This window comes from Setaria viridis, chromosome 8 (assembly GCF_005286985.2).
Source record: "Setaria viridis chromosome 8, Setaria_viridis_v4.0, whole genome shotgun sequence".
Taxonomy (NCBI): domain Eukaryota; kingdom Viridiplantae; phylum Streptophyta; class Magnoliopsida; order Poales; family Poaceae; genus Setaria; species Setaria viridis.
In genome coordinates, this window is record NC_048270.2 from 126,257 (window position 1) to 146,380 (window position 20,124).

The 20,124-nt window shown below is 48.9% G+C and overlaps 1 protein-coding gene, 1 long non-coding RNA gene and 1 other non-coding gene across 3 annotated transcripts; all 3 read right to left on the reverse strand.

The window, feature by feature from the left end:
• Window positions 1–9,282: 9,282 nt before the first annotated feature.
• On the reverse strand, window positions 9,283–10,947 carry LOC117833163 (uncharacterized). The gene is made up of 2 exons (XR_004635367.2): window positions 10,699–10,947; window positions 9,283–9,557 (listed from the first exon to the last, which is right to left on the reverse strand). It is a non-coding gene; the product is annotated as an uncharacterized lncRNA (long non-coding RNA).
• A 790-nt stretch (window positions 10,948–11,737) lies between these two features.
• LOC117833162 (clathrin heavy chain 1) lies at window positions 11,738–12,707 on the reverse strand. The gene is made up of 4 exons (XR_011898890.1): window positions 12,627–12,707; window positions 12,362–12,484; window positions 12,171–12,279; window positions 11,738–12,080 (listed from the first exon to the last, which is right to left on the reverse strand). It is a non-coding gene; the product is annotated as a clathrin heavy chain 1 (transcript).
• A 484-nt stretch (window positions 12,708–13,191) lies between these two features.
• LOC140220037 (uncharacterized) lies at window positions 13,192–15,931 on the reverse strand. Its single transcript, XM_072295477.1, has 2 exons — window positions 15,010–15,931; window positions 13,192–13,400 (listed from the first exon to the last, which is right to left on the reverse strand). Exon 1 carries the CDS (start codon window positions 15,618–15,620, stop codon window positions 15,063–15,065), a length of 558 nt encoding a protein of 185 aa, XP_072151578.1. The 5' UTR covers window positions 15,621–15,931; the 3' UTR covers window positions 13,192–13,400; window positions 15,010–15,062.
• Between the last annotated feature and the right edge of the window lie 4,193 nt (window positions 15,932–20,124).

A 20,124-nucleotide genomic window follows, 5' to 3' on the forward strand; every position in this document is an offset into this window, starting at 1 on the left:
GTCATGGGAGCTCGAAAGCGGCCACACGGGCAACCGGGTTTGAAAACGTGAGGGATGGACCGAAGATGTGAAAATGGTCTCCAGACTCGTTTTCGACCATGAAAATGTGTGCTATAGGTCACGGTAGCGTGAAAACGGCCACAGCGGCCACCAGGGTTGAAAATATGGGGGATGGCCCGAAGATGTGAAAATGGCCTCCGGACCCATTTTTGCGCGTGAAATCATGTGCTATGCATCACGGTAGCCGGAAAATGATCACACCGACCACCAGGGTTGAAATGTGGGGTATGGACTGAAGACATGAAAATAGCCTACGGAACCGTTTTCGACCATGAAAACGTGTGCTATAGGTCACGGGAGCCCGAAGATGTCCACACCGGCCATCAAGGTTAAAACTTGGGGGATGGACCAAAGACGTGAAAATGGCCTCCGGACCTCTTTTCGGCTATGAAAACGTGTGCTATAGGTCACGGGAGTCCGAAAATGTCCACACCGACCATCGCGGTTGAAACGTGGGGGATGGACCGAAGACATGAAAATGGGCTCCAAAACTGTTTTAGGCCATGAAAACATGTGCTATAGGTCACGAGTGCCCGAAAACGGCCACACCAGCCACTGGGTTTGAAAACGTCGGGAATGGAACGAAGACGTGAAAATGGCCTCCAAAACCGTTTTCGGCCATGAAAACGTGTGCTATAGGTCACGGGAGCCCGAAAACGGATACACTGGCCACCGGGGTCAAAAACATGGGGGATGTACCCAAGACGTGAAAATGGCATTCGGACCCGTTTTCGGGCAAGAAAACGTGTGCTATAGGTCACGGGAGCCCGGAAATGGCCACACCAGCCACTGCGGTTGAAACGTGGGGAACGGACCGAAGACATGAAAATGGACTTCAGACCTGTTGTCGGCCATGAAAACATGTACTATAACTCACAGAGCTAGAAAATTGACACACCGGCCACCGGGGTCGAAAACGTGGGGGATTGACCGAAGACGTGAAAATAGCGTCCGGACCCATTCTCGACCACGAAAATGTGTGCTATAGGTCATAGGGAGCTCGAAAACAGCCAAATTGGCCACCGTGTTAAAAAAACGTGGGGATGGACCGAAGACGTGAAAATGGCCTTCAGTCCCATTTTCGACCATGGAAACGTGTACTATAGGTCACAGGAGCACGAAAACGGGTCTAGACGCTATTTTCATGGCTTGTAGATCCGTTTTCAGCCATGAAAACGTGTACTATAGGTCACGGGAGGAAAAAGACGGCGACACCAGCCACCAGGGTGGAAAATATGAAGAATGGACCGAAGACGTGAAAATGGCCTCTAGACCCATTTTTGGTCATGAAAACGTGTACTAAAGGTTACGGGAGCCCGAAGATGGCCACAGCGGCCACCGGGGTTGAAATGTAGGGGAGGGACTATAGACGTGAAAATGGCCTCCGGACCTATTTTCGGCCATGAAAACGTGTACTATAGGTCACGGGAGCCCGAAGATGGCCACAGTAGCCACCGGGGTTGAAATGTAGGGGATGGACTGAAGATGTGAAAACAGGCTCCGGACCCGTTTTCGGCAATGAAAACGTGTGCTCACGGGAGCCCAAAAATGTCCACACCGGCCACCGCGGTTGAAACATGGGAGATGGACCGAAGTCATGGAAATATCCTCCGAACCCATTTTTGGCCTTGAAAACGTGTGGTATAGGTCACGGGAGCTAAAAAACAGCGACACCGGCCACCTAGATAAAAGATGTGGGGACGGACCGAAGACGTGAAAATAGCCTCCGGACCCGTTTTTGACCACGAAAACATGTACTATAGGTCATGGGAGCCTGAATATGGCCGCACCAGCTACCGGGGTTGAAATATGGGAGATGGACTGAAAACATGAAAATGGCCTCTGGACCCGTTTCGGCTAAGAAAACCTATGCTATAGGTCACGGGAGCTCGAAAATTGTCACACCGGCCACCACGGTTGAAACGTGGGGAATGGACCGAAGACTTGAAAATGGCATCCATACCCATTGTCGGCCATGAAAACTTGTACTATAGCTCACGAGAGCCCAAAAACTGACACACCAGCCACCGGGGTCGAAAATGTTGGGGTTGGACCGAAGACGTGAAAATGGCGTCCGGACCCATTCTCGGCCATGAAAACGTGTGCTATAGGTCACGGGAGTAGGAAAACAGCCACACCGACCACCGGGGTTGAAAACTTGCAGGATGGACCGAGAATTTGAAAATGGCGTCCGGACCCATTTTCGGCCATGAAAACGAGTGATATAGGTCACGGGAGCTCGAAAACGGCCACACGGGCCACTAGGTTTAAAAACGTGGGGGATGGACCGAAACGTGAAAATGTCCTCCGGACCTGTTTTCGGCCTTGAAAACGTGTGCCATAGGTCACGGGAGGTCGAAAAAGGACACACCGGCCACCAGGGCCAAAAACGTGGGGCATGGATCGAAGACGTGAAAATGGCCTCCGGACCCATTTTCGGCCATGAAAACGTGTGAAATAGGTCACGGGAGCTCGAAAACAGCAACACCGGCCACCGGGTTTGAAAACGTGATGGATGGACCGAAGACGTGAAAATGGCCTCCAGACTCGTTTTCGGCCATGAAAATGTATGCACGGTAGCCCGAAAATGGCCGCACCAGCCACTGGGGTCGAAAACATGAGGAATGGACCGAAGACATGAAAATGACCTCCGAACCCGTTTTTTGCCGTGAAATCATGTGCTATACATCACGGTAGCCAAAAAAACAGCCACACCAACCACTAGGGTTGAAATGTGGGGGATGGAGTGAAGACATGAAAATGGCATCCGGAACATGTTTTCGGCCATGAAAACGTGTGCTATAGGTCACGGGAGCCCGAAAACGGACGCACCGGCCACCGGGATCGAAAACCTAGGGGATGTACCAAGACGTGAAAATGGTGTCCGGACCCGTTTTTGGCCTTGAAAACGTGTGCTATAGGGCACGGGAGCCGGAAAACTGGTCCAGACGCCATTTTCATGGCTTGCAGATCTGTTTTCAGCCATGAAAACATGTACTATAGGTCACGGGAGGCCGAAGACGGCCACACCAGCCTTAGGGGTTGAAAACATGCGGGATGGACTGAAGACGTGAAAATTGCCTCCGGACCCAGTTTCGGCCATGAAAACGTGTGCTATAGGTCACGACAGTAGGAAAACGAATACACCGGCCATTTCGGTCGAAATCGTGGGGGCTGGACTGAAGATGTGAAAAATGGCATCCGGACCTACGCTCGGCCATGAAAACATGCGATATAGGTCATGGGAGCTCAAAAACGGCCACACCGGCCACCGTGTTAAAAAACGTGGGGATGGACCAAAGACGAGAAAATGGCTTGCGAACCCATTTTCAGCCATGAAAACGTGTGCTATAGGTCACGGGAGCCCGAAAACGGATACACCGGCCACCGGGGTCGAAAATATGGGGGATGGACCGAAGACGTGGAAATGGCCTCCTGACCCATTTTAGGCCATGAAAATATGTCCTATAGGTCACGGGAGCCCGAAAACGGACACATCGGCCACCGGGATCAAAATCATGGGGGATGGACCGAAGACGTGAAAATGGCATCCTGACCCATTTTCGGCCATGAAAACGTGTGCCATAGGTCACGGGAGCATGAAAACGGCCACACCGGCCGTCGAGTTCGAAAATGTGGGGGGATGGACCGAGAACTGAAAATGGCTCCAGACCTGTTTTCAGCCATGAAAACGTGCTATAGGTCACGGGAGCTCAAAAACGGCCACACCGGGCACCATGTTAAAAAACATGGGGATGGACCGAAGACTAGAAAAAGGCCTCCGGATCCGTTTTCGACCATGAAAATGTGTGCTATAGGTCACGGGAGGTAGAAAACGAACACACCGACCACCGGGGTTGAAACCGTGGGGGATGGACCGAAGTCGTGCAAATGGCCTCTGGATCCATTTTTGACCATGAAAACGTGTGCTATAGGTCACAGGAGCCCGAAGATGGCCACACCGTCCCCTGTGGTTGAAATGTGGAGGATGGACTGAAGACGTGAAAATGGCCTCTGGACCCGATTTTGACCATGAAAACGTGTGCTATAGGTCACGGCAGCCCCAAAATGTCTACACCGGCCACATCAGTTGAAACGTAGGGGATGGACCGAAGACGTGAAAATGGCTGTGGACCTGTTTTCAGCCATGAAAACGTGTGCTATAGGTCACGAGTGCCCGAAAATGGCTAGACCTCGCACTGGGGTTGAAAACGTGGGGGATGGACCGAAGATGTGAAAATGGCCTTCGAAACCATTTTTGGCCATGAAAAAGTTTGGTCCCGGGAGCCCGAAAACGGACACACCGGCAACTAGGTCGAAAACGTAGGGATAAACCGAAGACGTCAAAATGGCATCTGGACCCGTTTTGAGCCATGAAAATGTGTGATATAGGTCACAGGAGCTCGAAAACAACCCCACCAGCCACAGGGTTAAAAAATGAGGAGAATAAACCAAAGATGTGAAAATGGCATCCGGACCCGTTTTCGACTATGAAAACGTGTGCGATAGGTCAAAGGAGCCTCAAAACGGAAACACCGACCACCGGGGTTGAAAACATGGGGGATGGATGGAAGACGTGGAAATGGCCTCATGACCCATTTCGGCGATGAAAACTTGAGCTATAGGTCATGGGAGACCGAAAACGGCTACACCGGCCACTGGGTTCAAAAACATGAGGGATGGACCAAAGACGTGAAAATGGCCTCCGGACTCGTTTTCGGCCCTAAACATGTGTGCTATAGGTCACGGGACCCCAAAAACGACCACACCGGCCACCGAGGTGGAAAATATGGGGTATGGACCGAAGACGTGAAAATGGCCTTCAAACCCATTTTTAGCCATGAAAACGTGCACTATAGGTCACGGGAGCCCGAAGATGGCCACACCGGCAACCGGGGTTGAAATGTAGGGGAGGGACTAAATACGTGAAAATGGCCTTCGGACCCATTTTCGACCATCAAAACATGTAATATAGGTCATGGGAGCCCGAAGATGGCCACACTAGCAACCGGGGTTGAAATGTAGGGGATGGACTGAAGATGTGAAAACGGCCTCCAGACCCGTTTTCGGCAATGAAAACATGTGCTCATGGGAGCCCGAAACTGTCCACACCGGCCACCGCGGTTGAAACGTGGGGGATGGACCGAAGTCGTGGAAATGGCCTCCGGACCCGTTTTTGGCCTTGAAAACGTGTGGTATAGGTCACGGGAGCTCAAAAACGGTCACACCGGCCACCAGGATAAAAAAAACGTGGGGACAGACTGAAGACGTGAAAATGGCCTCCGCACCTGTTTTCAGCCATGAAAACATGTACTGTAGGTCACGGGAGCCCGAATATGGCCGCACCGGCCACTGGGGTTGAAATGTGGGAGATGGACTGAAAATATGAAAATGACCTCCAGACCCGTTTTCGTCCAAGAAAACTTGTGCTATAGGTCACGGGAGCCCGAAAACGGCCACACCGACCACCGCGGTTGAAACGTGGGGAATGGACCGAAGACTTGAAAATGGCCTCTAGACCCATTGTTGGCCATGAAAACATGTACTATAGCTCACGAGAGCCCGAAAACTGACACACCAGCCACGGGGGTCGAAAATGTGAGGGTTGGACAGAAGACGTGAAAATGGCGTCCGCACCCATTCTCGGCCATGAAAATGTGGGCTATAGGTCACAGGAGTAGGAAAACAGCCACACCGACTACCGAGGTCGAAAACGTGCAGGATGGACTGAAAACGTGAAAAATGGCGTCCGGACCCATTTTCAGCCACGAAAACGTGTGATATAGGTCACGGGAGCTCGAAAACGGCCACACGGGCCACCGGGTTCAAAAACTTGGGGATGACCCGAAGACGTGAAAATGACCTCCGGACCCGTTTTTGGCCTTGAAAACGTGTGCCATAGGTCACGGGAGCTCAAAAAAGGACACACCGGCCACCGGGGTCAAAAACGTGGGGGATGGATCGAAGACGTGAAAATGGCCTCCAGACCCATTTTCGGCCATGAAAACGTGTGGTATAGGTCACGGGAGCTTGAAAACGGCCACACCGGCCACCAGATTTGAAAACGTGAGGGATGGACTGAAGACATGAAAATGGCCTCCATACTCGTTTTCGGCCATGAAAACGTGTGCTATTGGTCACGGTAGCCCGAAAACGGCCACACCGGCCACTGGGGTCGAAAACATGGGGGATAGACCGAAGACATGAAAATGGCCTCCGGACCTGTTTTCTGCTGTGAAATCATGTGCTATACATCACCGTAGCCAGAAAACGGCCACACGGACCACCGGGGTTGAAATGTGGGGGATGGACTGAAGACATGAAAATGGCCACCGGAACTTGTTTTCGGTCATATAAACATGTGCTATAGGTCACGGGAGCCTGAAAATGTCCACACCGGCCACTGCGGTCGAAACATGGGGGATGGACCGAAGACAAGAAAATGGCCTCCGAAACCGTTTTTGGCCATGAAAACATGTGCAATAGGTCATGAGTGCCCGAAAATGTCCACACCTGCCACCACGGTTGAAACGTGGGGGATGGACCGAAGACATGAAAATGGCCTCTGAAACCGTTTTTGGCCATGAAAACATGTGCTATAGGTCACGAGTGCTAGAAAACGGCCACACCGGCCACCGGGTTCGAAAATATGGGGGTGTACCGAAGACGTGAAAATGACGTTCGGACCCATTTTCGGCCTTGAAAACGTGTGCTATAGGGCACGGGAGCCGGAATATGGCCGCACCGACCACCGGGGTCGAAAACGTAGGGGAGGGACTAAAGACGTGAAAATGGTCTCCGGACCCATTTTCAGCTATGAAAACGTGTACTATAGGTCATAGGAGCCGAAAAACGGCCACACCGGCCACCTGGGTCGAAATCGTGGGGGATGGACTGAAGACATGAAAATGGCGTCCAGACCTATGTTCAGCCATGAAAACGTGCGATATAGGTCACGGGAGCTCTAAAGCGGCCACACCGGCCACCGTGTTCAAAAATGTTTGGATGGATCAAAGACGAGAAAATAGCCTCCGGACCCGTTTTCGCCATGAAAATGTGTGTTATAGGTCACGGGAGCCAGAAAACGGACACACCGGCCACCGAGTTTGAAAACATGGGGGATGGACCGAAGACGTGAAAATGGCCTCCTAACCCATTTTTGGCTATGAAAACGTGTCCTATAGGTCACGGGAGCCCGAAAACAGAAACACCGGCCACCAGGGTCAAAAACTTGGGGGATGGGCTGGAGACGTGAAAATGGCCTCCTGACCCATTTTCGGCCATGAAAAGGTTTGCGGTCACAGGAGCTCAAAAAGAGCCAGACCGGTCACCGGGTTCGAAAATGTGGGGGATGGACCGAAGACGTGAAAATAGCCTCCAGACCCGTTTTAAGCCTTGAAAACGTGTGCTATAGGTCACGGGAGCTCAAAAACGGCCACACCGGCCACGTGTTAAAAAATGTGGGGATGGACCGAAGACGAGAAAAAGACCTCCGGACCCGTTTTCGGCCATGAAAACGTGTGCTGTAGGTCACGGGAGGCAGAAAATGAACACACCGGCCACTGGGGTTGAAAACGTGGGGGATGGATCGAAGACGTGAAAATGACCTCCGGACCTGTTTTTGGCTACGAAAATGTGTGCTATAGGTCACAGGAGCCCGAAGATGGCCACACCGTCCCCTGTGGTTGAAATGTGGGGGATGGACTGAAGATGTGAAGAAGGCCTCTGGACCCGTTTTCGGCCATGAAAACATGTGCTATAGGTCACGAGTGCCCGAAAATGGCAACACATAGCACCGGGGTTGTAAACATGAGGACATGATAATGGCCTCCCAAACTGTGTTCGACCATGAAAATGTGTGGTCACAGGATCCCGAAAACGGACACACCGGCCAGTGGGGTCGAAAACGTCGAGGATGTACTGAAGACGTGAAAATGGTGTCTGGACCCATTTTTGGCCTTGAAAATGTGTGCTATAGGGCACGGGAGCCAGAAAATGAAAACACCGACCACCGGGGTCGAAAATGCGGGGGATGGACCGAACACATGAGAATAGCCTTCGGACCCATTTTCGGCCATGGAAACGTGTACTATAGGTCACAATAGCACGAAAACTGGTCCAGACGCCATTTTCACGGCTTGCAGATCCGTTTTCGGCCATGAAAACGTGTACTATAGGTCACGGGAGGCCTAAGACAGCCACACCAGCCACCGAGGTTGAAAACGTGTAGGATGGACCGAAGACGTGAAAATTGCCTCCGGACCCGTTTTCGGCCATGAAAACATGTGCTAGGTCATGGCAGCATGAAAACAGATAGACCAACCACCGGGGTCGAAAACATGGTGGATGGGCCAAAGACGTGTAAATGGCCTCATGACCCATTTTGGGCCATGAAAACTTGAGGTATAGGTCATGGGACTCCGAAAATGGCTACACCAGCCACCGGGTTTGAAAACGTGGGGATGGACCGAAGATGTGAAAATGACCTCCAAAATCATGTTCGGCCCTGAAAACGTGTGCTATAGGTCACGGGAGCCCAAAAAGGGTCGCACCAACCGCCGGGGTGGAAAACATGGGGAATGGACCAACGACGTGAAAATGGCCTCCGAACCCGTTTTCGGCCATGAAAACATGTGCTATAGGTCACGGGAGTGGGATAACAGCCACACGGACCTCCTGGGTCGAAAACGTACAAAATGAACCGAAGACGTGAAAATGACCTCCAGACCCGTTTTCGGCTAGAAAACGTGTGTTATAGGTCACGGTAGCCCGAAAATAGTCACACCGTCTATCGGGGTCGAAAACCTGGGGAATAGAACGAAGACGTGAAAATGGTCTGTGGACCCGTTTTCGGCCATGATATCATGTGCTATAGGTCACGGAGCCGGAAAACAGCAACAGCAACCACTAGGGTACAAAACGTGGGGGATGGACCGAAGGTGGCCACACCGTCCACCGTGGTTGAAATCTGGGGGATGGTCTGAAGATGTGAAAATGGCCTCTAGACCCGTTTTCGGCCATGAAAACGTGTGTTATAGGTCACTGAAGCCCAAAAATGTCCACACCGGCCACTGAGTTCGAAAACGTGGGGGATGGACCGAAGACGTGAAAATGACCTCCAGACCCGTTTTCGGCCATGAAAACGTGTGCATAGGTCATGGTAGGCTGAAAATGGCCACACCATCTACCGGGGTCGAAAACATGGGGGATGGACCGAAGACGTGAAAATTGTCGCCGAACCCGTATTCGGCAATGATATCATGTGCTATAGGTCAAGGGAATCGGAACGCTAGGATTCATTTAGCATATGCTTGCTTGATCAAGGCGCTAGGAACGCTTGAAAAGGATAGTTAAGCCGCGCACCGATCTCAAGATCATGCCATGGATGAGCAGCTACTGATCTCCTGGACAGAGAAGAGAGGATCCTTTCATTGAGCTTAGGGGCTCGCTTCGGCTGCTCAGCAGCAGCAGCAGCAGTCTTATCCTCTTCACTCATCCTGCAATGGAAAGGAGCCACGAATAAAAAATCTATCCAGCACAAGATCCGTATGTGTTTTCACCGAGAAACATATAGGAGCAAGTTTCACAAATCATTTCCACCGAAGTAAACAGGAGCCGAGGAAATCAAACCCCGGGAATTGCTATAACAAATACAAAAATCCCATCAGCAGCCACCAAATCACAGGTTTGATCCATGAGGCCACCCATTATCAGGTCTAGGCAGGCAAAAATCTACCGTTCCTCGATCAGCTAGTAACGCAGAGGGGTCTTTCAAGAGGGAAAAAACGTAGAACGAAACAGCGGATGAGGTGGAAGGTCGAAGCCCGATCTGGTCGGGGTCGCGAGCGGCAAAGTTGATGCATGCATCTGGAGCATGTAAGGCAAGGATATTGCTCAGTGTAAGCTGTGTTGGCTATGTACTAATGTAAACACCACAAATATGGCTTTACAAATGAATAAATGATCCAAAAATACATGGGATCCAGTTAATCCACAGAGCAAGTCCATAGATATCAGATAATGCTGCAGCACAAGAACAATTTGTGAACAAGCCCGCAGCTTTGCCCAACCTCCTCCCAAACATGGGTGTGAAACAATAGTTTTAATCAACCAATGAATGGGTGGATGCCAGGTGGATGAATTAATAGGTAATTTTCTACAAAACAGATCAACAGGTATGGACAATTGTGCACGCTACACTGAAGAACTAGAATTTATTGGTGCATATTTTGCGGTGAAGTATAACTTTATCCTTTCAGCCTTCCTAAAATGCACCTAACTACTAGTAACATCCGAGCCCATAGAGCAAGTCTATCAGATAAATTTGTAACCTCCAGCACGGCAGAGAAAAAGCAGGCAGCTTTAGACCCGACCTCCTCCCAAACATGGGGCTGGCACGTGTAGCCGTGGGGATCGAACTGAACCCCCACAGCAAAATTCAACTTATTCGCAAACTTTGACAGCTTCTAACCGTACCCCCTCCTCGCAGAAAAGGAATTCGCAACGAATTGTGCGAACTGGAGCAGGAAAACTCTCGGATTGATCCCTCACGGGTCGCGCAGCACAGGGAAGATCCTGCGGAACAGGGCGCACGCAATCCGCCCAAGCAACCAAGCAAGGTGGCTAGGGTTTCCTTACCAGGTGGGGAAGAAGCTGATCCAAGCCCGGACGGATCCCCTCCCCGCGCCCGTTCACGAGCGCCGAGGAGTAGGACGAGACGAACCCCTTCGCGGTGGGGCGAGCAGGCGGCGCGTTCCGCGCCGGCGGAACTAGGCGCGGACGGCACTCGATGGGGGGCGGCGAAAGGGCCGGGGAGACGGGAAGGAAGGGGCACGCGCTCTTTCGTCGCCGCCGGGGAGGGGGAGAGGAGGGGAGGGAATAGAATGAAGATGGAATAGAATGTTTAGGTTTTTTTCACAGATTTTTCTTCAGTTAACTATTTGGTAATTTGGAGATATAAGAGCGACCATCGTACGCATATCATACGGTATTTTGACATACATCTATGCTACGTTGAAGACACAATAAAATATTGCTCACTTGTCAATATTTTTTGCGTATTGCTATACTACACTCGAGTTAAAATCATCTCTCCCACATTCGAATTTTTTCTATTCCACCTTTTCCCCTTCTTCTCCACCTCCGGTGAACTTTTTAGGGTTCGGGGTTTCGAGGGTTCAGGTTACCTGTATCCGGCGAACCTAGAAGAAGCAGCTCCGGGGTGGCAAGGAAGCGAGCAGTCGTGGCGGTCGAGACGGCGGCAAGACGGGGCGGTGATGGACCCCTGTTTGGCTGCGAATTTTTACGATCCATATAGACACATGATTAGTTGAAAACTTAAAATTATTGAAACATTTCCTGATCATAAGAGAATCTTACCATCATCGCTATATGCTTTAATTATAGCAGTATATGTCAAAACATCAGGGAAGCAACCAGATTCTTCTTCAGTTAGTTTACCCTGAATCGAAATCTCTAAGCTGTATGCACAGGAGTTTGTTCTCGCATGCCATGGTTAGCACCCGAGAGGAGTCCAAAGCCATGGAAACGGTGACAGGAAAACAAAAGTCACATAGCTACTCTTCAGAGGTAAGAGTATAACAAACGTCTAACAAACGTCGTATAGGCACACTTCAGAGGTAACATGGTAACAAAAGTCACATGTACACTTCAGAGGTAACAGGATCAAAGGGAACCCGATTATAACAACAGGTAGCATTTCTCAAACGAGAGATTTCACTCGCCAAAATTTCCTGGTACCATAAAGAATATTAATTCCAAACTGTGATCATCTACAACCCCATAGTTCAACTTCTGCTTACACTGGAAAAATCCGAATCATCATCTAAGCGCTCTGCAAAACCAACCTAGTAGCTTCCCATTGGTGGCATCCCAAATGCTGGCATCGGACCAGGGCCCATCGGAGGCATGCCCATTCCACCCATCGGAGGTGGAGGACCGCCCATGCCTGGCATCGGCGGAGCGGGCAAAGCGAGAGGAAGCAGCTGTGCGTACATGTTCTGCACAACAGAATGCGACTAATCATGCCAAATGCCTCAGCACTAGTGACTGATTACAGAAACAAAGAGGCGAATGCACTTTTACTTTACCTGCTGAGCAACAAGATCTTTCTCCTCTCTCTTTCGCTCTTTCCTCATTTTGCGACTCAATTTTGTCCTTAACTAAATCATCAACCTTGCTGCTGTATTCGCGAATGAACTGCATGGACGGCAGGGATGTTATTATAAAATGAACTGTGCATAAATAAGTGTCAGTGCAGATATGGACCGAAATAAGGTACCTGCAACAGATATGGGAAAGCAAAGTCTATCATGTTGTTCATCCATGCAAGCTCAAGGGCAATATCTGGTCGTATCAAGTCATAGCAAATGAAGAGGCAAGAAGCAAAGCATTCTTTCTTCCCCTGCATTGCATAATTGCAGATCAAAGTTAACTAATCAGAAGTGCAATGACAGGTAGACAAATAATAGGCTTTCTACTGTATTTTGAATTGGCATATCACTGCATCTCATATCATCAATCAATAGAACAGGTTTAAAATAAACCTGCTCAATGAAATAGACAAGTCCTCCGACAGTTCACGGTCACCAGACTGCGAGCATGTCTCCATGCAATCCTTGTACATGCTGTCTTTCTTTTGCACACATTTTCAGGCTCCCGTGATTTTGGTTGTTGTTGTCCTGCTTGAGTTTTGCACTCATCTGGCAAGAGTAGTGATTGAAATAGATTATAAAGGAACCACTGATCCGGCAGGCTGGCGTCTGTGACAAATTTGAAGAATTAAATTAAAAGAACTTTGTTGTAGAAGGGATTAAAGTTAACCCTGTGTCAAATATCAAACTTTCTATGTCTGTAGAAGAGGAATTCCTACAATTTACTAAATAGCTGTGCCTCCTGAAACCATTTGTCACATTGCTTGTTATAGAAGGGTAAAGTGCCGGAAGAATATTTGCTAATGAACTCATGAAGAGGGGTGTTGCTTATGAACTCAACATATACTGTTACACAAGAAGTTAACTTGATTCAATTACTGAAATGATGCATACTTACAGACAAGCAAACGTCTTTGCCAACTCCTTGCTAGAAGAAATGCATCTAAGCTTCTTGGTCAAAGTCATACAATTTTGTAAGCTTGATAGCCTTGCTGAGATCAAGTGAAATTTGAACTGGATGAAGGAAATGAGGAGCTTCTTATGAAATAGAAGCTTATCCATAACTCCAGAGTAATTGGTAGAACGGCTTCGAAGGTGTGACATCAATCAGTTATTGCTTGCGATGGCTCTTGCGACTGATGAATGTATCAGACCACCATCGTGCATCTAAACATGGAGTAATATTGAAACTCAGTGTCCCTATGTTCTAAGATAATGATAGTAACCGATTAGTTTAACCTATGATTGGACTATTGATGATAACAAGTCTCATTCAGCATGGTGATTTATGTTCACTAATGTATGTGCTGCAGTAGATCTGTATAACCATGCTTTCTGGGCTTCTGGCAGAATTAGCGCAAAAGAGGCCATCACAGTAGTATAATTAGTCAAGCTTTTTCTTAGAGCATGCAGGAAGGTCTTCCTATTATTAATTAACTCAAACTTTTAGATAATATAAACAAGTTTGGATGAGAAATGCAAAATTATCAATTTTATAATTTGAAAATTGTCACCACTCATCTGCTTCATCTCCTATTTCCATATTAGTAAATAAAATACTAATGTGGTCAGCTTACTATGGTCAGATCTTTTGCTGCTGCTTGTTTGCTTGACAGTGATGTAATGTATGGTTTTTAGGCTCAGAGATAGGTTCTCAAATGTTTAGCATAGCGGCATCTGGCCTAAGAGTTGCTAGTAGTTTGTGCCTTACTGATGATTCTTGGTTGTTATGTTCCTACTCTATTTTGGCATACTAATGTGGTAACAGGAGGTTATTGAAATGGACTAATGAAGAAAATCACTGATCCAGAACCTGTGACAGATCTAAAGAACTAAATTAAAAGAACTCTGTTTTGCTATGTGGCAATGTATTATGTATGTACTGCTTTGTTTCTGGTCAAATAAAGTAAGTTAGATCTGTGAGCAAAAAAAGACTAACTGGACTAATATTAAGTAGAGGAATTCCTGCAATTTACTAAATTATTACTCTACCTCCTTAAGCTATTGTCCCATTGTTTGTTATAGAAGGGCAAAATATCCGAAAACTATTTGCCGGTGAATGTTGCTTATGAACTCAAATATACTGTTCCAAGAAAAAGTGTGAACTTGATTTCATTGATTGAAATGATGCATACTTCCACACAAGTAAAGATATTTGCTAACTTCTTGTGTATTCTAGAAGAAATGTCAGTTGATCTTGTGTACGTTTTTACCAGTGAAATGCCAGTGTATTCTACAAGTTAACTTCTTGTGTAACAGTATATGTTGAGTTCATAAGCAACACCCCTCTTCTCTTCATGAGTTCATTACCAAATATTCTTCCAGCACTTTACCCTTCTATAACAAGCAATGTGACAAATGGTTTCAGGAGGCACAGCTATTTAGTAAATTGTAGGAATTCCTTTTCTACAGACATAGAAAGTATGATATTTGGCACAGGGTTAACTTTAATCCCTTCTTAATATTGGCAATGTGCACAAATTTCTTTTAATTTAATTCTTCAAATTTGTCACAGATGCCAGTCTGCCGGATCAGTGGTTCCTTCATAATCTATTTCAAACACTACTCTTGCCAGATGAGTGCAAAACTCAAGCAGGACAACAACCAAAATCACCGGTAAGGCTAACTCTTAAGCCAGATGCCACTAAGGCTAAACGTCTAAGAAGATATCATCTGAGACTACAAACCATACATTACATTACAGTCAAACAAACAACAAGTAGCAAAAAACTATTAGCTGCCTCTAACAAGAACAAAACTAAAATGAAATTCACACCTTGGCCCAAGCTATGACGACAAGCTCAAACCAGCGGTTACCAATCGAGCTGCTCACTCAAAATCTAGCACCAAGATCGCCTTCTCCGCCACTTCCTCGTCGTCCTTTTCGTCGCCGTGCGCACGCCCCGATTCACTGACCCCTTCTAGGACCCCCTCGACGCATCCACCCTCCTTCCCCAGCTCCTTCTCCCCGCTCCCTTCCCCGACCACCACGACTCCATCCCGCTCTTCCACGCGCCCACCGACCACCACCGCGTCCTCGCATCCGCCTCCGCGCCCTCCGCCAACGACCACGACCTCATCGGCGCCGCCGCCGCCGTCGCCGACAACAAGGGCGTCGGCGTCGGGGACAGCCCCACGGGCGGGCCCGGCATCATCCACGCAGCTGCCTCCGCGCGGTGCCAAGACGCGGCCCTCCTCGTCCTCCTCGTCGGAGTCGTCGGAGGGGGGGAAGCGGGCGAGGCGGGAGGAGACGGCCGCCGCGGCGAGGGAAAAGGCCTCGGCGATGGACTCCAGCGGTAGCGCGCAGTCCTCGAGGCCCGCGTCCTCCAGCCGCGGCGGCCGGATGGGCACGCCCCCGCCGGCGAGGAGCTCATCTTCACCCGACATTCGCCGCGCGGTGTCCACGCAGAGGCTTCGAGAAGAGGAGCCCACGCCGGTGCGGATATAAATTATTCGCCGCACTAAGGGGGCGTTTGATTCTAGCCAGGCCGCAGGGGGCAGGGGGAGGCGGCGTCGCGCCGGCCGGCCAGCCGAGGGCAGGGGGAGGCGCGGAGGCCGCCGGGGGCAGGCGGAGGCGCGGAGGGCGGAGCGCCGAGGGAGGCGGACCGCGGATGGGCGACGGCGACCGCCGGACCGCGACACGCGAGGGAGCGGGGGAGCCGCCAAGCCGGGAGGCGGCGGTCGGGTTGATAGGGTTTTGTAGGACCGGGCGAGCGGCTGGATTTTATATGACACGGAGACGGGCCGAACGGACCTAAACAGGCCGGGCCGGCCGTTTCCGGCCCACGGGCTAAATAGGCTGTGCCGCCCACGGGCTGAGGCAAGGGCCCAGGCACGGTGGCCTTGGGCCGGGCCAAAATGCCGTGCGGCGGGCCAAATGGACAACTATAGACAGGAGGAAGACGAAGCCGTTTCAGGTTCTGGTCCATCCGGTCCCCGGAGCCGCTCTAGACTTTATTCCCCTGCACCTGTCCCAGCGATTGCTACTTGGAAGCCCATCCCGCGGCCCAGCTTGGAAGCCCATCTGGTAGCCCAGTCCCTGACATTCTCCCCCGCTTAAAATGCGGCTTGCCCTCAAGCCACTCTTGAAACTTCCAGGATCCCCTGAACAACTGTTGTTGCAAGTATGGAGCACTACTGCGCTGAATTGGATGCATGTGAGCTTCAGTTCCTCTACTGGTCTCTGCTGATGGGTAATGTTTAGTGAACACTTCCCAGGCTGAAATCATGTGTGCCCACTGAAGTCAAGTGCTCAAAATATTGCTGTTGTACAGCAAGTGATAGCTGACACCATTGGTTTCGAGCCACTTGAACCTCTTCCTTAATCTCATAAGAGTGATTACCCAGCCAACTGCAAGAATATTTGAATACCCAAAAATGTCGAGTCCATGGCACCCAGAACTGTGACAAAACACTGAATGTCCATCCGAAGATTGTACTTGTGAACTCTAATTTCAGAGGTGATGACCAAGGAGGCCCCAACTGATCCTTCCAGCACGTCCACTTCTGCTCTTTAATATGCCAATGATAGCAGAAACAGCGCCTCATTCCCAGAAGCATATGCACTGGCCAAGTAAGCAGATAATGAACACACAGCTGTAATACCCTTGGCTTTCAGGTGGGGGCCAAGGAATCAAGATAGATGTAACAAAACTTGTTCTGGCCTCAACAACAAACCATAGATGCTGAAATATTTCCTGGGTTGTTGTCCATGTTTCCCTCAAAATCACAGGAAATGCCTTGACTAGTACGACGAGAACCTCAAGAGTGCCCAGCTTGAAGAATAGTTTGTAGCCAGTTCTAATAATTGATTGAAACAAAATCGCAGAAAAACTTCTTGACTGAAACAAGGGTTGCAATGTTGTGTGAGTCAAGAAGCTCTGAATAGCCCCTTCATCACCTTCACTTGTGCATTTGCAATCCGTCAGTGCAAAAGTAGGATATGTTGTTATACCAACTATAGTCTCTTATGGATCTGGTGGCCATGGAATGTGAATACAAAAGCTCATAATAGCATTTTTGTCAGCTTCACTGGTGCCTGTGCAGTCCATTAGTGCAACAACAGAATGCACGACTATGGCCCAGTCCTCCTTGATAGATGCAATCTCCATGAAATCTGAATGAGGAGTAACACCCTTGCCAACAAATTGAACTTGAACAACATTCTGCTGTCCCAAACCACTTGCCAACTGCTTTGCCAAGTAAGAACTCCAAGCTGCTCCAAAATACCATTGTACAGACCATACTAATTGCAGAGAAGAACCTCCAGGATCCCAAAGTGCAAAACCTGGTGCAAGTAAAAGATCATGCCCTCTAACTGCCACTGAGCACTTGCCACTAACCCATGGAAACAGAGCATCCCTGTAGACAAATAGCCCAATAGATAACTCTGTCTGATCACATTCTGAAAGTGAACGAAAGGGAATGCTCCTCTGTAATTGTTTGGTGAGCATTTTGACACCCCAAAACTGGACTGATGGGTATACTGCAGAGGCGAAAATGCTTGTCCTTGGTGCTGAGGAAATCTCACACTGCCTTGATGCAATTACCAGGAAGCAGCATACTGCATCATGTACTGAAATAGCTGGTATACTCACATTGTTTGACAGAGCAGACTGCTCCTCTTGCAGTTTTGACATTCCAACGAACACCTTTGTTGCAGGAATGGAAAGAGCGCCTGGCCTGTTCGAGACAGCAACCAGGACCTTCGAGGGCACATCCCGTGGTGGAGGAGGGGTTGGTGAAGCTAGTGCTGCAGTAGGGGTCGCAAAAATATCTCTGTGTACTCATATTTACATTGGATAGTACGGTGGTGCAATGTTAGCATCAAGGCTTCATGGATGGAGCGTCGGCCTACGTCGACCTCAATTGTGATATACAATCTAAACCTGTTACTTTACGGCTCAGACTTACTTTTTGCAACTGAATTAAACAGGTGGTCAACTATAAATCTCTGTGTTAATGGTGACTGGGAATATATGGCAAAACTATGAATATATGACGCAATGTCAACTGATCATCTCATGAATATAAAATCAAATGATACTTTGTTAATTTATAAGTTCTTGAACCATGTTTCGTTGGTGATATTGAAGTAGCAGAGTAATAATGTACTATATGTTAATTTTCTAGCATCTGAAAAGCCGCATCACATCAGAAAAGCCTACTCAAATGTCAGCTCTGAAATTTAGTTACACGAACCCGTTTTACTTCATGTAAAATTCAAAGCATACAATACATAGTGCTATTGTGTTAGGTCATTTTACATGGAAGTTGTAAATTCAGTAAACAGACTGTACAATTATATTTACACAATAAATGATTTTTTCTTATTTTTAATACAATTCCGATGTATAAGGATTTATCTGTTCCCGTTGCAACAGCACGGGCACATTTGCTAGTACTAATTAATTCAGGATTTGTTTGGTGTCGCTCCGGCTTCGGTTTCGATACCAGAAGACTACACAAAAGTTCACCGAGATGATCATGGTGGCAATCGCACACGTTTCTTCTCAGCAACTGCCGGTTGAGTACTCGGCACCACAGGGGCCGTCAGAGGTACGACCTTTACTTTCTCGCCAAGTCCTGAAAAAATCAAGGATGAGACTGCGAAGTTTCAGACTACCAAATAATCAGAATACTCACCACTAGCGATAATATCGGACAACAAGGCTTCAGCAGCAACCACCGGTGACTTCGCGACATTAGTCACCTCAGAAGATGCACCCCCGGTAACCTGCTTGGGGCTGCCAACTCGGGAACTGCCGGTGCCAGAGCTGCAGACTCGGAGGCTGTTGTTCCCGAGTTTATGAGCGGCACCCCCACCGGCAACTCTTCAACAGCCGCGACACAAACAATGGCATCCTTAGCAATCGCAACTACCTCACCAGAAGTAGCCTCGTCACCACCCATAGTCGAGTCGTCGGCCTTCCCATTCGGCTCAAATCATCAGCATTGCTTAAAGACAATTTTCCAAAAATTACCTTATACAACGACTACGTACCTTGGTACTCTGCGACCCCTTAGGGGTCAAACTTGATGACGAAATAGGCTGCACAACAGCTTTCTTTCAAATTACTCACCGTTTCTTAGCAAGAGGAGAAGGTTCATCATCAGTATTAGCCACGGCAATCTCCCCTTCCTCAAGCTGCGGCAAGAAGCCAAAAAGGACCCGGGACTGCAAACAAACAATTGTTACTCGGAGGTATTGCCATACCTCAAAATATACAAGTCAAGCATAAACACATACCTCTGTTGGCCCATACCAACTATCAAACTGACGAAGAACTGACGGAATCACTGGTACCCCCTAATAGTTCCTAAAAAACTTCCCCAGCAACGCCTCCACATCATCATCAGATATGTGGTCAGGAGACATCCGTGATGGGTCATCAAAACCCGACTACTCCGAGCCTGAGCGAGCTCGCTCCTGCAAAGGTTGCACCCTCCGCTTGAGAAAACTGGTAGCCACATTGATGTCAGTCAAGCCCAACGACTTCAATTCAGCAATTTGAGTCAGCAGGTCAGCAATTTCAGAAGTGTCCTCAGGCTCGCTCACCCAATTATCCGTGTGCTTAGGAGCATGACCAGTGACCACTGGCAAAATAGGATCATGATTCCCAACATAAAACCATCTTTTTTTCCAGTCGCCATGAGAGTCAGGCAAGTCATATTCGAGATAAGCACTCGAGTTCCTCAGCTGAAACCCAGCCCCTCCGAAAACCTCTGTCCTAGTCGCACTGGGCTGCGGCTTGCAGCGAAACAACTTTCTAAAAAGCTCAAGACTAGGAGGGACGCCCAGGTACACTTCACACAAGTGTACAAAGATAGCTATATGGAGCACGCCATTGGGATTCAAGTGAACTAACTGAAGATTGTAGTACCCGAGAAT

Excerpts from the sequence above, each read along its gene's own strand:
- LOC140220037 (XM_072295477.1), bottom strand. The coding sequence starts at position 15,620 with ATGTCGGGTGAAGATGAGCTCCTCGCCGGCGGGGGCGTGCCCATCCGG.